General features: G+C 45.1%; 1 protein-coding gene across 1 annotated transcript in view; it reads right to left on the bottom strand.

Annotated features, from left to right (window-relative positions):
• COPS5 (COP9 signalosome subunit 5) overlaps positions 1-14,463 on the bottom strand; it is a 1,046,649-nt gene that overhangs the window by 819,859 nt on the left and 212,327 nt on the right. The window contains exon 2 of the mRNA XM_044067164.1: positions 9,156-9,390. Within this exon, the coding sequence (XP_043923099.1) occupies positions 9,156-9,390 (235 nt within the window). The remainder of the gene's footprint in view (positions 1-9,155; positions 9,391-14,463) is intronic.

The following is a 14,463-nucleotide window of genomic DNA, read 5'->3' as shown; positions in this document are numbered from 1 at the left end:
TAAATCCCGGATCCTTGCTGGTCTGCTGGGACTGGCTGGATGGCTTTTTTTCTTAGCAGTTTTGAGATTTCTAGTACTGCTTGTTCCCTTAGACCGGGTGGAACATCTGGAAGGGATCTGTTTGTTTGAATGGGGGTGTGGACAAAGGGGATTTTGTAACCCTCGGATACGATAGCCTGTACCCATTTGTCGTGTGGGGAGTCGCCAGGCTTCTGGGTACAGTGATAATCTTCCCCCGACTGCCTCCGAGAGTGGACAGTCGGGCAGCCCCTCAGGGGTGCTGAAAGGGTTCGTCGGAAAAAGTTTCCCTGCTACCTTGATTCTGCGGACCCCCTCTGCCCCTCGGGCGGCGTTTGTTGTTGTTCCCTCCTCTGCCCCTGGAGGGAAACTCTCCACGTGGGTCAAGCACGACTCCTTGGGGTTTGCGAAACCACATTTTTCCACCCTTCTGACCTTTAGGGTATGGTCTAGAAGGGGTAGAACTCCCACGGCAGAGAGAGTCTTGCCTTCCTGCTCACACCTGGTAAGGGTATCCTTCACCTGTGGTCCGAACAAAGCCGAACCATCAAAGTGGGTATTGGTGAAGGACACCTTAAAGGGGTCAGCAAAATTGCATAACCGCATCCAGGTATGTCCTCTCAAAGCCATGCCTGTGCCTGCGGCCCTACTCGCCCCATCGGCTGCATAAGAAATGAGCCGCTTGGAGGAGTTGACTATAGAATTAAGGGTCGCCAGCTGGGAGTTGATCTTTTCCTGAGACCCCGCAGCAAATGGATCCTTAAGGGTATCACCCAGTTCCTTAAGGAGATCTCTCTGAAGGCGGGTGAAATGGCACAGATAGTTCAGCGACCTTATAGAAAAGGTCACTGAAGAGAAAATCCGCTTGCTGTACCTATCCATCGTCCTAGATACTTTATTAGGTGGATGGACAGGCACTGAAGGGTCAGCCAACTCCTTCTTGTGGCTGCTGCAACCACCATGGCATCAACAGGGACACCCTTAGAGAGAAACTGTTTGTCGGACGGGGCTGTGATGAATTTTGTGGGCCTGCGGGTTGTTGGTTCCACTGTGTCAGGGGCCGTCCACTCCTTCCGAGCCACTACTTCCATGAGTGGGTCGAAAGGAGGAGACACCCAGGAGGTGGAAGGACGAAAACCAAACGCGTCCAGATACACCGACTCGTCCTCGGAAGGGTTGAGGGCAGTCGAGTTCCCCGTCTGCTTAAGGACCTCAAGGATGTCTGAAAAGACGACATCCTCAGAGGGGGACCCTTCCGAATCCTCCAAGTCAGTGTCAGAGGTGACTCGTGGGAGTCAACATGCTTCCTCTTGCATTTTCTCTTCCGAGGGGGTTCCTCCGAATGATCAGGGGAGGCCTCGGAAGAGGAAGATGCACCCAATGGGGCTACCTGGAGCGCTTGTTCTCCATGCTTGGGGTCAGGAGGGTGGACAGAGACAGACACAGGCACCATGGAGGGAGGAGCCGAAGGGGTCGATCGCGGAGCCGACCCAAGAGTCAGCACACTACTCATGATCTCAAAGGCGCCCCTACCAGGCGGAGAAGAGGGCCCCCCGCTCTGAAAAGACGTGAACTCTTCCCGGCACCGAGAGGGACGGCTCCAAGGCCGATGGGGCCGAGCTCATCTGCGCCGAGGCCCCGAGAGGGAGAATGGGGTCGGACAAGGGTCCGATGCCACGAGCTCCCTCGGAGCTGACGAGGGAGTCTCGGTGCCTGAATCCCTCTAAGGATGGATCCAATGAAGAGATCGGAGCTGACGAAGGAGCCGAGGGGTGGGGTATCGGCTCCGACGTTCCGATAATTCGAGCCCCAACAAGCTCCGGCTCTGAACACGGTAGTAGAGTCGGAGGAGGAATAGTTGAAGAAACAGGGATAGCCACAGTCTCCTGAGAAGGGCTAGTCAACATTTTGGCCAGTGCCTGCAACTTAAGGAGCCTACTGACCACCCTCTCTAAGTCATGGTCAGATAACCTGGAGGACCGAGAGGAATGGGACCTATGACTCCGCTCCGATTGTAGTAATGGGGACCTAGGAGCCGAGCGAACGGACTCTAAAGAGGGGGATCTCTAACACTTCTGGCTCAGAGAAGGCTCCGATGGCAAAGTTGGGGCCGACTGAGGTCTCAAAGTGCCGGTTCCAGCCGGAACTGACAAGGAAGTAGAAGCTCCGCTCGGCGTCGGCTCCGAACAGGGAGCCGACGGTTTGGCGGGCTTTAAGTATTTCCCCGACAAAGGCTTAGTCTGGGATCCTTCAGGATTTAACAAGCCTCTCAATATACGTTTATTCCTACGTTCCTGCAGGACTCTCGGACTGAAAGCATGACAGACCGAACAAGAGTCCTGCAAGTGTAGGGGGCCCAAACAATAAACACAAGAAGTGTGACCGCCTGTCAGAGACATCTTCTGACAGCACGAGTCACACTTCTTGAAACCTTGTTATCTTTGCACATGGTAGAAGAGATACCAAGGGAAGTTAAACTAGTGCTTAAACATTAAACACAGACGCACGCACTAGAACAGACAATTCAACCTCTACAACTATAACAGTTATAATTACCAAAAAACTATAAAATATATATATATATATACATATATATATATATATATATATATATATATATATACATATATATAAAAACCATACTATAAAGAAATAGGCCTAACCACTACCCCAAAGGGGGATGGGGAGGGGAAGGAGGAAGGGAATAAAACTCTGCAATCAACAGAAAAAAGGGGATTATAAGTGGGTCTAAAGGGGTTACAATTTAACAACTCTAATAGAAAAGAAAATCTAAAATAGCAACAACAACCCTGACTATGAAAAGTTATAAAAAGAATTATATGACCTGGAACCGGTAAAAAATGCAACCTCGTAGCTGAAGCGGCAAACGAGATCTGGGTATCGGACGCCTAGCATTGTGGGATAAGGGAAACCCTCGAGCCGGTAAATAGCTCTCGAGCTTTAGAAAAAGGCCGAGTCGGAGCAGAGAATCAGCTCCGAACCCATCCAGCAAGAATGAAGGCGTGATAGACAACTTAACATCAATGTATAACAATTTAAAAGACTGAGGAACTTCATGCATTTTATCTGCTTTGTCAGGAACAGCTGGCTGACTATCAGAGAAACTGCAGACAGTAATACACACATCCTCTAAAGCAGACAGAAAGTACAGTTTTGTACCTACCATAAATGTAGATGTCCGAACTGGATAGCATCTGCAGTCATAACAAGTGGGTTGTCCTGTCGTCAGGCAGCCCTGCAGTCGGCCGGATTCCAAAGTCCGGGTCCGGCTTCGGCTGATGTCGCACTCCACCCGACGTCATCTCTGTTGGCCTCCGGGTATAAAAGCATCAGCCGACGCCATTTTCCTCAGTGTTTCTTGCCCCAGATGCCAGTAGCCCTCTTGCAGGCTAAAATTTGGATAGATGCCAATGTTTCCAAATAGATAGAGGTAAACACAACAATAAGCATATATGTACATATATACAAACAAATACACCATAAAAGACTCCCCCCCAACAGCTAGCTATTAGGAGGGTAAACACCCTAGGAGTACCACAGAGGGAAGGAGGGAGGGTAATCCTGACTGCAGATGCTATCCAGTTCGGACATCTACATTTATGGTAGGTACAAAACTGTACTATGTCCTTCATGGATGCATCTGCAGTCATAACAAGTGGGTAGAATACCATAGCCAACTAGGGAGGAGGATAAAAGTAGATTATGGTGTGTTTAGGATCCCTTGCAGTACAGCAGTGGCAAACCCTGCTCGGGATCTGGAATATAGAGGCAAATTATAATGCTTGGCAAATGTATGCACGGAGGTCCAAGTAGCCGCCTCAATAATGTCTTTGGTTGCCACTCCTCGTAAGAAGGCTGTGGTAGTGGCTGTTGCCCTTGTAGAATGAGGTCTTATGTTCTGTGGAATTGGTTTTCCATGGAAGGAGTAACAGTATCGAATGCAATTTCCGATCCATTTGGAGATTGTCTGTTTGGAAATAGCTTTTCCTTCCCTTCCTGTTGCATAGGCTACAAAGAGTTGGTCAGTCTTTCTGCTATTTTTTGTTCTGTCCAAGTAGTAGCGTAGCTGCCTATGTACATCCAAGGTATGCAGTATTCTTTCCCCTCTGTTTTGTGGGTTGGGAAAGAAGGTAGGTAGGTGGATTGCCTGGTTTAAAGACACTCTGGATACCACCTTGGGCATAAATGTAGGATTAGTCCTCATGGACACTCTATCTTGGTGGAAGATTAGGAAGGGTTGCACTGCCATTAAGGCCTGTAGTTCTGAAACCCTCCTTGCTGAAGTAATTGCCAGTAGGAAAGCAGTTTTCCATGACAGGTGTTGTAGGTCTGCTGTTGCTGCTGGTTCAAAGGGTGATAGTGTCAGCTTTTCTAGCACAAAGTTTAAATCCCAAGCTGGTAATGGTGGTTTCCTTGGAGGTTTTACATTCTTGATTCCTCTGAGGAACTGCCTGAGCAAAGGGTGCGAAAAACAGGTGGATCAAAGCTGTATTCTGCTGAAATAGCTGATGCATGTATCTTGATGGAGGAGTAGGAGAGGCCTGAATGAAGAAGTTCGCCGAGATACTCCAGAATGTTAGGCATATCTATGTTTGACACATCTTTTCCTCTTTCCGTACTCCAAATGACAAACCTTTTCCATTTTCCAGCATAGTTCCTTCTTGTTGAAGGTCTGCGTGCTTCAAGAATAATGTCTTTAACTCTTTGGGAAAGTTCTGGGTTAGCTGCTGCTATGTGATGTTCCATGCAGTCAGTTGCAGCGTTTTTAGGTTTGGATGTATGATGCTGTAGTTGTTCTGAGTTAACATCAAAGGCATCAGGGGTATTGGCCACATATTGTTCCGAGTCATGCTCTTCAGTAGTGGGTACCAGTGTTGTCTTGGCCAGTTCGGAGCTATCAGGATTATCCTTGGACATTCTTCCCTGATTTTTAGTAGTACCTTGTGTATCAAAGGAAGAGGTGGGAATGCATATGCTGTTAGGCCTTTCCAGTTGAAGGAGAGTGAGTCCACCTTCCATGCTAGTGGGTGGAATGTCCTTGTGCAGAATTTTTTGAGCTGGTGATTGAGAGGTGATGCGAATAGGTCTATCTGTGGCATTCCCCATTTCTTTGAGATGGTCTTGAAGATGTCCGGGTGCAGCTTCCATTCGTGGGCATCCGAAGTGGTTCTGCTTAATATGTCTGCTAGAGTATTGTCTTTTCGGTACAAATATTGCCTGTAACTGAATGTTGTAGCTGAGTGCCAGGGTCCACAGCTCCAAGGTCATTCTGCATAGGGGTATGAATGAGTGCCTCCCTGTTTGTTGATGTACCACATGACTGTGGTGTTGTCTGTCCTTATCATCAACTGGCCCTCTTTGAGAAATGGTTTGAACTTTTGGATTGCCAGTTTTACTGCCAGCATTTCTTTTAGATTGATGTGCAGATGAAGTTGATCCTGTGTCCACAATCCTTGCACGCATTTGTCCAGCATGTGGGCCCCCATCCTAGGTCTGAAGCGCCTGTTGTGATGGTCTGGCTTGGTTGACATCTGCGAAAGGGTAGGCCTGGGTTTGACTGGCATGCCTGAGCCCACCATAGGAACTCCTGTTTTAAGCATGGAATTAGTGGAATTTCTGTTTCTAGACTGTGTCTGTGCTGGGACCATAAATTCTTTAGGTACCACTGTAGTTTCCTCATATGTAGTCTGGCAAATGGGACCAAGATTATGCATGATGCCATGAAGCCCAAGGCCTGCAGAACTTTTCTTGCTGTTAACTTGTTCAGTTTTGTTAGTGCCAAGAAGTAAAGAGGAAGTTCTTTTGTTTTTCTGTAGTCAGGAATGCCATTTGTTGTACTGTGTCCAATTCCGCCCAAGAATGTCCTTGTTTGGGATGGTATCAGCCTTGACTTTTGTAAATTGACTGTGTATCCCAGTCCTTGTAGCAAGTAAATGACCCTTTGTAAATCTGTTGTCAGCTTGCTTTTGTTGTCCCCTTGTAGCAGGCAGTCGTCCAGGTATGGGTAAATTTGAATTCCTGTAGTCTGCAATGGGCGATTACTGATGCCAGGCATTTTGTGAATACTCTGGGCAGTAGATAAGCCAAAGGGCAATGCTGAGAATTGATAGTGCTCTGATCCTGCAAGAAATCTGAGGTATCTTCTGCAGATTGGTCGAATGGGGACGTGCAGGTATGCCTCCTTGAGATCTAGAGTTACCAGCCAAGACTCCTTGCCCAGCATGGGAAGAAGTTGCTGTAGGGTCAGCATTTTGAATTTTGGGACAATGATGTATGTATTTAAGGTGGACAGGTCGAGAATTGGTCTCCAACTTTTTCCTTTCTTGGAACTAGGAATAGTCTGGAATAGAACCCTGTCCTTGTTCTGCTGTTGGCACTCTTTCCACAGCTCTCATGTTTGCTAACTCCATTATCTGGCGTAGAGCCTCTGTTTTTGATTTGGAGGTAGATTTGGCATTCCTCTTTTGACTGGTAAAGTGTGGAAGTGAAACCGGTAACCTTGATCTATGGTTTGTAAAATCCACTTGTCTTTTGTTATGTAGTGCCAGTTCTTTGAAAATAAGGTTAACTTTCCGCCTAGAGGAGCTGCTATTTGTTCCCTGGTAGGCGGACTTAGGATTAAGTCACTGTGGTTGTGCTGATGTAGTGGCAGTGGCTGTGTCTGTGCCTCTGTTGTTACCTTGCCACTGTCGTCCTCTGTAGGCACCTCCTCTGGATTGGTTTCTGCCTCTGGAACGCCTATTCCTGCCCCTTTGAAATTATGTGGAGACAGGAAAGGACCAATTTTGGCAGGCCAGTTCCTGCTAAACCTTGGGGTTGAACCTGCAAGAAATCTTTAACAGTTTGAACAGATTTTGCCTTTTCTTCCATTTTCTTCATAACCTGCTGGGCAGGTGTACCAAACAAACTTGTCTTGTCCATAGGAGCATCTAGCAACTTAGCTTTAACATGATCCGGTAAAGCTTGTTCCTTTAGCCATGCATGCCTTCTTATCACTGTGCCTGTCATGGCTGATCTAAATGAAGCCTCCAGTGCATCATAGCCACATTTTAAGGAATGGTTGCTAACCTGTTGTATGTTATTTACCATCTCTAATACATATTTCTTATCAAGAGATTCATCAGTGGTTAGTTTTTAGTTAACTGATCAAGCATAAACTCTTGGTATTGTATCATGTGAAACTGACAGTTTAAAGCTCTAGCTGAGAGAGTAGCTGAAGTGTAGACCTTTTACCCCATCTGTCTAATGACCTTGCTTCCCTTTCAGAAGGAATAGGGTTTTAGCTGTGGTCGCTACAGCCTTGGGACCCTGGGATATAGTTTCTGGGTCTGCAAGTGGGGCCTTGTAAAGGTGGTGATGAGTATCTGGCACCCTGTAAAATCTGTCTGGTTTGGCAGGGGCTGGGGGTAAAGAATCTGGAGCGGAGCAAACATCATTGAAAGCATCATCCACCACAGAGAGAACAGGAGGTATAGCTAAGGGCCTGTGCTGTGGGAGGTGCAGAAAAGTTCTAAGTCTTTTCTGGAGTCTGAAAAATCCTGTTGCTGCCATTGGAACTGTTCTCGCATGGCATGCAAGGTTTCCCCAAAGGAGAATTCTTCTGGTGGGGAAGCAGCTGGAATGGATTCTTCAGCATCAGAATCTTCAAAATTGGAGAAGGGAGCCTCTGGCTGGTCAGTTATGTCTGATTCATCAGCAGAATCATCAGAAGACACTGGCTCAGGGGGCTCTGCCCTAGGTCTCTTCTCTGGGGGCTGAGAGGCCCTGTCTGGGTGAGATTGAGATCCTCTAATTAAAGAAATTAAATCTTCTGCCAAAGAAAGCATTTGAGAACTAGAAGAGGGCCTGGATGTGGGGGGTTTAACAGGCACTGTTTTAGTAGTCTTGGCTGCTTTAGCCCTGGCGAAGGCCTTAATGGACATGACTGCTGGAGGCCTAGCAGCACCACGTGCTGGGGTAGAGACATCCAAGGGGATGGTGTCTGATAAGTCAACCACCGTAGTGGGTAAAATTTCTGAGGTCGATTCAAGAGTTGTAGCAGGGGCCTCAGTTGTAAGAATAGGTTCAGCTGTATTTTGATCAGTTTTCTCGGTTTCAGCGAAACCGAGACACTTCATGTTTGCTTTACCGTGGTTTCGGCCGAAACCGCGGACCGCGAGTGTCGGTCTTTATCTTTGCGTTTTTTGGTAGATTGGGCAGTCGGAGGATCCGACGGCATAATGTACGCAAAATCAGAACCGAAAAACTGTTCTGCAAACTCCGACCGACGCCTAAGCGTTCGTCGGTTGAAGGAGGCACAGGCCGAACAGGCTGCTACGTCGTGGGCTGGGCCTAAACAAGGCAGACAGTAAGAGTGGAAATCTTTATGAGGTATTTGTTTCCCACAGGTTAAACAATTGTTAACTTTTTCTGACATCGGCTTTGGCAAGAAAGAGTCCCCAACGGGGTACTTAGCTTTAGAAGTCTTCGAAGTAGTATTCGGTAGAAGTAATCTCTGGATCCGACCGACCGGCACTTGCGAACAGCTTCTGCTTCGGGCGCCACGCGGCAAGAAAGACTGAGGAAAATGGCGTCGGCTGATGCTTTTATACCCGGAGGCCAACAGAGATGACGTCGGGTGGAGTGCGACATCAGCCGAAGCCGGACCCGGACTTTGGAATCCGGCCGACTGCAGGGCTGCCTGACGACAGGACAACCCACTTGTTATGACTGCAGATGCATCCATGAAGGACATCAGGATAAATATGTGTAGGATCTGGCAATTCCTTCTATAATAACTCAAAAGTATTTTCTGAGGGGCTGAAAAGCCTCTGTGTTCTCCCACTGAAAACAATGGCACAGTCCCCTCCAAATGGCTCTTGTCTCTGTGGATGACACAGGAGGAAGAATGGGCTCAAGTCTCACTGGAGGAGAACATGACACAAAAAGGCACCTAGAAAAAATATACGACAAGCAAGCAAGCTTTCCATTAACTTGGGTGACTGTGCAGGAAGAACAGTCCTTTGGTATAGACGTTCCAGAATCATAGTAAACACTAGCAGTACCCCAGATTCAAGTATAAACCAGAGGGCAAAAGAAGAGCAACAGAACAACAAAATGATAACAGCACATCATACCTGTTTGGCATTTTCTATATAAGCAGCCATGTATTCGTAAGCTGCAGCCTGGGCATTAACTCTGGTTTCTGTTCCCTCAACAGGCAATGCAAAGCTATCCATGATTATCATCGTCTCTCCATCCACCTTCCCAAGCATCAGGCCCATCACTTCCAGGTTGCCCCCAGATCTAGCATGCATAACCATCTTCAACAGAGCCAGGGCTGAGATCTTGCAGTACTTAAAGTAGTGATGGCTGAAAAAATAAAAACATCTCATTAAAGACCAGTATTTTGTAAAAACAAGATTAACTCTTATTATTAAACAGTATTTTGCAAATGTATCGGCAAATTCACTTTCACCACTTTTTCCCTACATAACAGTTACAATTACCATATTATCTTCCTTATTATGATATGCCGCTGCTGGTGGTGATGGTGGGATACTACTTTCTGTAACTTAAGACGCTGCTATCACATACAGAAAAATGCTACTCTCAAAGCATTAGTACAAAAACATTTACAGAGTTTTGGTAATGAGAAAGTAAAGTACAGTTGTTTGAGTAAACTAATCATCACAGCAGATGTACAAATAGATCACTGCTGCAGTAGCCCAAGCTACATGGGACATTCTGCCAAGAATGGACCAACTGGCCAACTTCTAAAACTTTAGGACACCTTTCACTCACCTTTGTGACTGTACAGATCAAGTAGAGGAGTATAAAAACAGTGGCTTGGATGCCAAAACTTCAGAACTAGAGTCTATCCCTTCCCAAAAAGCCACACAAGTAGCCCAAACCATGGTACAGTGGGCCCTGACTTTACATGAAAGTGCCCTGTTATGATGAGAACAAAGAAAGTTGTAGCATGAGAAAGCCATTTAGAAATTGCCTGTTTTGACACAAATTATTTCCTATGATTTTTTTATTTTTTTTATTTTTTTTTTTTTTGTTCTGGGAAGAAAACTGGGAGATGAACAGCCTGGCTCAATGTAAAGTCTGAAACAACCTTGGCTACAAAAGATGTAAGTAACTGTTCTCAATATTACCCAGTCTCTGTGAGAGGTGAGATCGGGATGACTTACAGTTAGTTACATGTTGCAACTCAAAACACTCATCATGCAGAAATCAAAGCAATGCCTAGCACTGTTTTTCAAATCAGAACTGCAAATAGCCTCAAACAGTTTCAAAAGAAAATAGTGTAAGCTTTTCCAGTACAAACATAGATTCTAAGAATTAGCCACCTGCCTTCTGGTTGGACATGTATGTAAAACCACTTTCAAAAACTATTTCACTTGCGCTAGGGTGAAAAGGGAAGAACAAAGGTTAGACAAGCATAGATGGCCTAAAGAAGAACCATGACAGAATAGTTAACAAGGCCAGAGGATAGCAACTCACACAAATACTACAGAATGAAGAAGTCCATACCTTGAAAGGATCCCCGTTCCTGTCATGGCACCAAACTAGAAAATCCCTCCCACTTACTCATACATAATGTTATAGTGGAAGGTTTCTTTGCCTCCTTTAATACCTACAGCACATCCTCAAAAAATGCCTAAAAGGTACTAAAAGTCTTTTATCCAAGCAGATAACTGAAAAAAAAAAGTTGAAGGCTGGGGTGCATCAAACAACCCCCTTCTTCTAACAGTAAGGCCATTCTGTAAGGAAGCTTGTGGAAAAGTACAGTTGTGTACACTTACCATAAATGTAGATGTTCGAGTGTATTCACTGTTGCTGTCATTACATTTGGGTAATCTGCTGGCAGGTTGCCCTCAGTCGGCCTGAATAGCAAAGTCTTGGGTCCTGCATCGGTTGCTGTCTCCTCTTCCATGACGTCAGGTCGTCAGGGGTATAAAACGTGCAGCCAACGCCATTTTATTCAGTCTTTCTTGCCACGCGGTGGCAGAAGCAGTTTGCAAATGCCGGTCGGCCGACTCCTGAAATTTTTGCATTCGAGTTTCAGAACCGAAGTCTTCAAACTAAAGCTCAGTACCCCGTTGGGGAAACTTTTTCTTGCTCCTTACCGATGTCAATAAAAGTTAATAATTGCATTACTTGTGGGAAGCAAATACCTCATAAGGATTTCCAACTGTACTGTATTCCTTACCTAGGCCCAGATCACAACATGCCTTGCTATCGGTTTTGTGCTAGATTTAACCAACGCACTATTAAGCGTCGGTATATTTTTCCTTCTAAATATTTTGGTTCAAGATTTAATTATCCTGAAATGTCATCGGTTAGCAATCCGACTACCGGAGTGCACAAAAAACGCAAAGAAAAAGACAGACTGTCGAGGTCCAAAACCGACGCCGAAGCTTCTCCTAAGCCAGTTGCCGGTACTCAGTGAGGTGCTTTCGCAGCCCCTGATACCCACTACGTTTGAGTCGCAGGCCTCTACCTGCCAGCAGATTACCCAAATGTAATGACTGCAACAGTGAACCACAAAGAACATCCATTGATGCATGAACCAAAAGGGATCACCGGAGTTATTTTTGGAGACTACTACTGCACCTTTGGAAGAACCCTGGTTATCAGAGGAAAGGGTAGACAGACATACAGAAACATTTCTGACTATGGGGGTGATAGGTATTGGGTCTTCAAGGCCTGAGTGCAAGGAGTCCTGGAGCAGAATTTACTTAACTGTCTGTTGTGGCTGGAAGCAAAACAGATAAACTTAAGGATTTTCCCACAGATGGAAATATTCCTGTAAGACCCATGGATGCAACTTACATTCAAGAGGGTCAATCCTGGCCCTGCTCAGCTTGAATGCAACATGTTTTGCTCTGACAAAACGTAGGTGGCCTGGAGGGACAGAGTAAACTGAGTCTAACTTTTGGATTACCACAGCTAGTCTGTAAAGGAGATATGAACCCATTCCCCTTTCTTTGTTTATGTACGACATCACTGTGATGTGGACTGAGATTACAAGCCAAGGGCCTGGAAACCAAAGACGGTTCATTGATTTGAGAACAACTGTTACAGCCATCATTCATTTGACACTTATTTGCTTTACTTTGTCTTGCTAGTCCCTATACTATAATCCCCTTTGGACACAGCTCTCCAAGCACAGTATTAAGCATCAGTGGTTACAGACTGAGTAGGGGATGGAAGAAAGAGGGAAACCTGGGTTGAGAGACAACCAATGCACCCAAAGTAATTCCTTTTACACAAATCCAAACACTGTAATTTGAAATGAAAAGGGGTGCTGTTATTGGATAAAAACTGATTTGATGAGCCAATGAATCTTCCTCATGTGAAGTCTGTACAAAGGAATCATGAGAATAGTAGAGGTTAAGAAACCTAGAATTTGGAGATATTCCCTAGCAGATCCCAAATTTCTAGTTGAAAAATAAACTGTTCGTTGTAACATTCCACTTTATCCCAAAGAAAAGCCATCATAGGGGGATGCATCACACAGACATCTCAGAAGCACTACCCTGTGAGAGAGCTTCTCTCATCATGCCTCAAAGTTCACCTGAAAACCTAGGATGACTTTTTTTTTTGTTATCAAGCTATAGTTTTTTGACAACTTGTGAAATAATCTACAGAAAATAAGGTAGTTATCTAAACGTGGAAAAAATGTGAATGAACTACAACTTGCAATGGGCTACTCCAGGAGCCAGGCACTTTGGTTTGTCAACAGCTCTAAATGCGTTTACAAAGGGCACAGCCTAAAAATGGAAATTTACACCAGACACAGAAAAGTATAAAAAAACACGTATAATCTTTGAGAACTGGAATGTGATGTGAAGGTTTGGAAAAAAAAGTCTAGGACAGGTCCGGGTTCCTCTTTTTTTCTGCACCAGAATAAAACCTCTTTCCTGTTAGTTCTGGGGGAAGAGGTTCTATAACCTCCCCGATACAGCATTTGATCAGGAATACGAGGTCTGACTGCTAAATGAAGGGGAACCTCATGAATAAGAAAGAAATCCAAAAGCCAGTTGTAGCCTTTTTGAATGATTCTCAGAACCCAAGTGTCTTGCATTATCTGGTGTCACAGAGGAAAGTAAAGGTCTAGACTTGGGAAAGCTTTTCAAGACTGCCAGGGTGGAGAGGGTAAATCAAATGAAGGAGCATGTATTCAGTCTATTTTCTTGGATTGCCTTTGGTTTTGAGATGACCTTCCTTTTTTCTTTGAACTTCTCAGTATTGCTTTTTCAAATTTTGTCTGCCTGTGCCCTGCTGAGAAACTTTATTATGTTTTCTGAAAAAAGAACATGAACCGAGGATATGTTTTTGCAACAAAGGTTTAAAAAAAAAAGAGCGTTTCATGTTTATTGTCCATAATCTCGCTTTCATTCTTGACGGTTGGGTTCAGAACCAAGCATCGGTTAGGACTCTATTGCAAACTAAAGCGCGAGAGCTTTCTCTGGCTCGAGGCTACATCCTATCCCAAGATGCCTAGAGACTGTTATCCAGATCTCGTTTGAGAGAAACTAATCACTAGACCATACAACCCAATACAACAACTGCAACAGATCTTCTGCCCATAATTCCTAAGGCATGAAGGGAATCAGGAAATTTACAGCCAATTTCAGAAAAATCCTCTCAATCATCGAGGAAGGGGAAAGAAAGTTTGGGATGCAAGAATGAAGGTGAGATTATGGACAACAAACATGGAACGTTACGGTGAGTAAATAACTTCTTTATTTTATGTTGTCCTATCCGGCTTCATTCTTGATGGATGGGACAATGTCCCCAGCACCTTCTTTCTCGGGTGGTTCAAGGGGACAAACTCTGCAGAACAGTGGAACCAAAGGATGCCCTGCTCTGGGGGGGGGGGGGCACATCTACTTTGTAACGAGTGATAAAGGTATGAGGGTAACCCAGGAAGCTACAGCACAAATTGAATCCAAAGGGAGCCTAGCTTGAAAGGCAGTGGAAGTCGACATAGATCTACTTGAATGCCTTCTAATTTTTCCTGGCAGCTCTTTATTCTGAGAGGTATAGACATAAGTAATGGTGTCTGTAAACCATTTTAATAAGGGGACTTTTGAAATTGAAGTTCCTTTTCTGTTTTCTGAGAATGAAACAGTCGGTCAGATTTTCTAAATTCCTTTGACCTATGCAAGTAAAAACATAACTGCCTATTTACATCTAATTGGTGAAGCTTGTATTCTGCCTTGTTGCCATGACTGGGGAAAAATACAGGTAAGCTCAATAGACTGATTTAAATTAGCCTCAGAACAAACTTTTGGCAGAAAAGAAGGATTTGTCCTGAGAGAGAGAGATTACCTTTGTGGAAAATCAGATAGGGAGGACAGACTGACAGAGCTTGCAGTTCTGAAACCCTCCTAGTGGAAGTAATGGCAATTAAAAAGATTGTCTTCA

Source organism: Protopterus annectens, chromosome 3.part1 (assembly GCF_019279795.1).
Source record: "Protopterus annectens isolate FY-2018-M chromosome 3.part1, PAN1.0, whole genome shotgun sequence".
NCBI classification, from domain to species: Eukaryota; Metazoa; Chordata; order Ceratodontiformes; family Protopteridae; genus Protopterus; species Protopterus annectens.
Note: the sequence above shows the minus strand (reverse complement) of the source record. Positions and strands in the feature narration are given on the sequence as shown.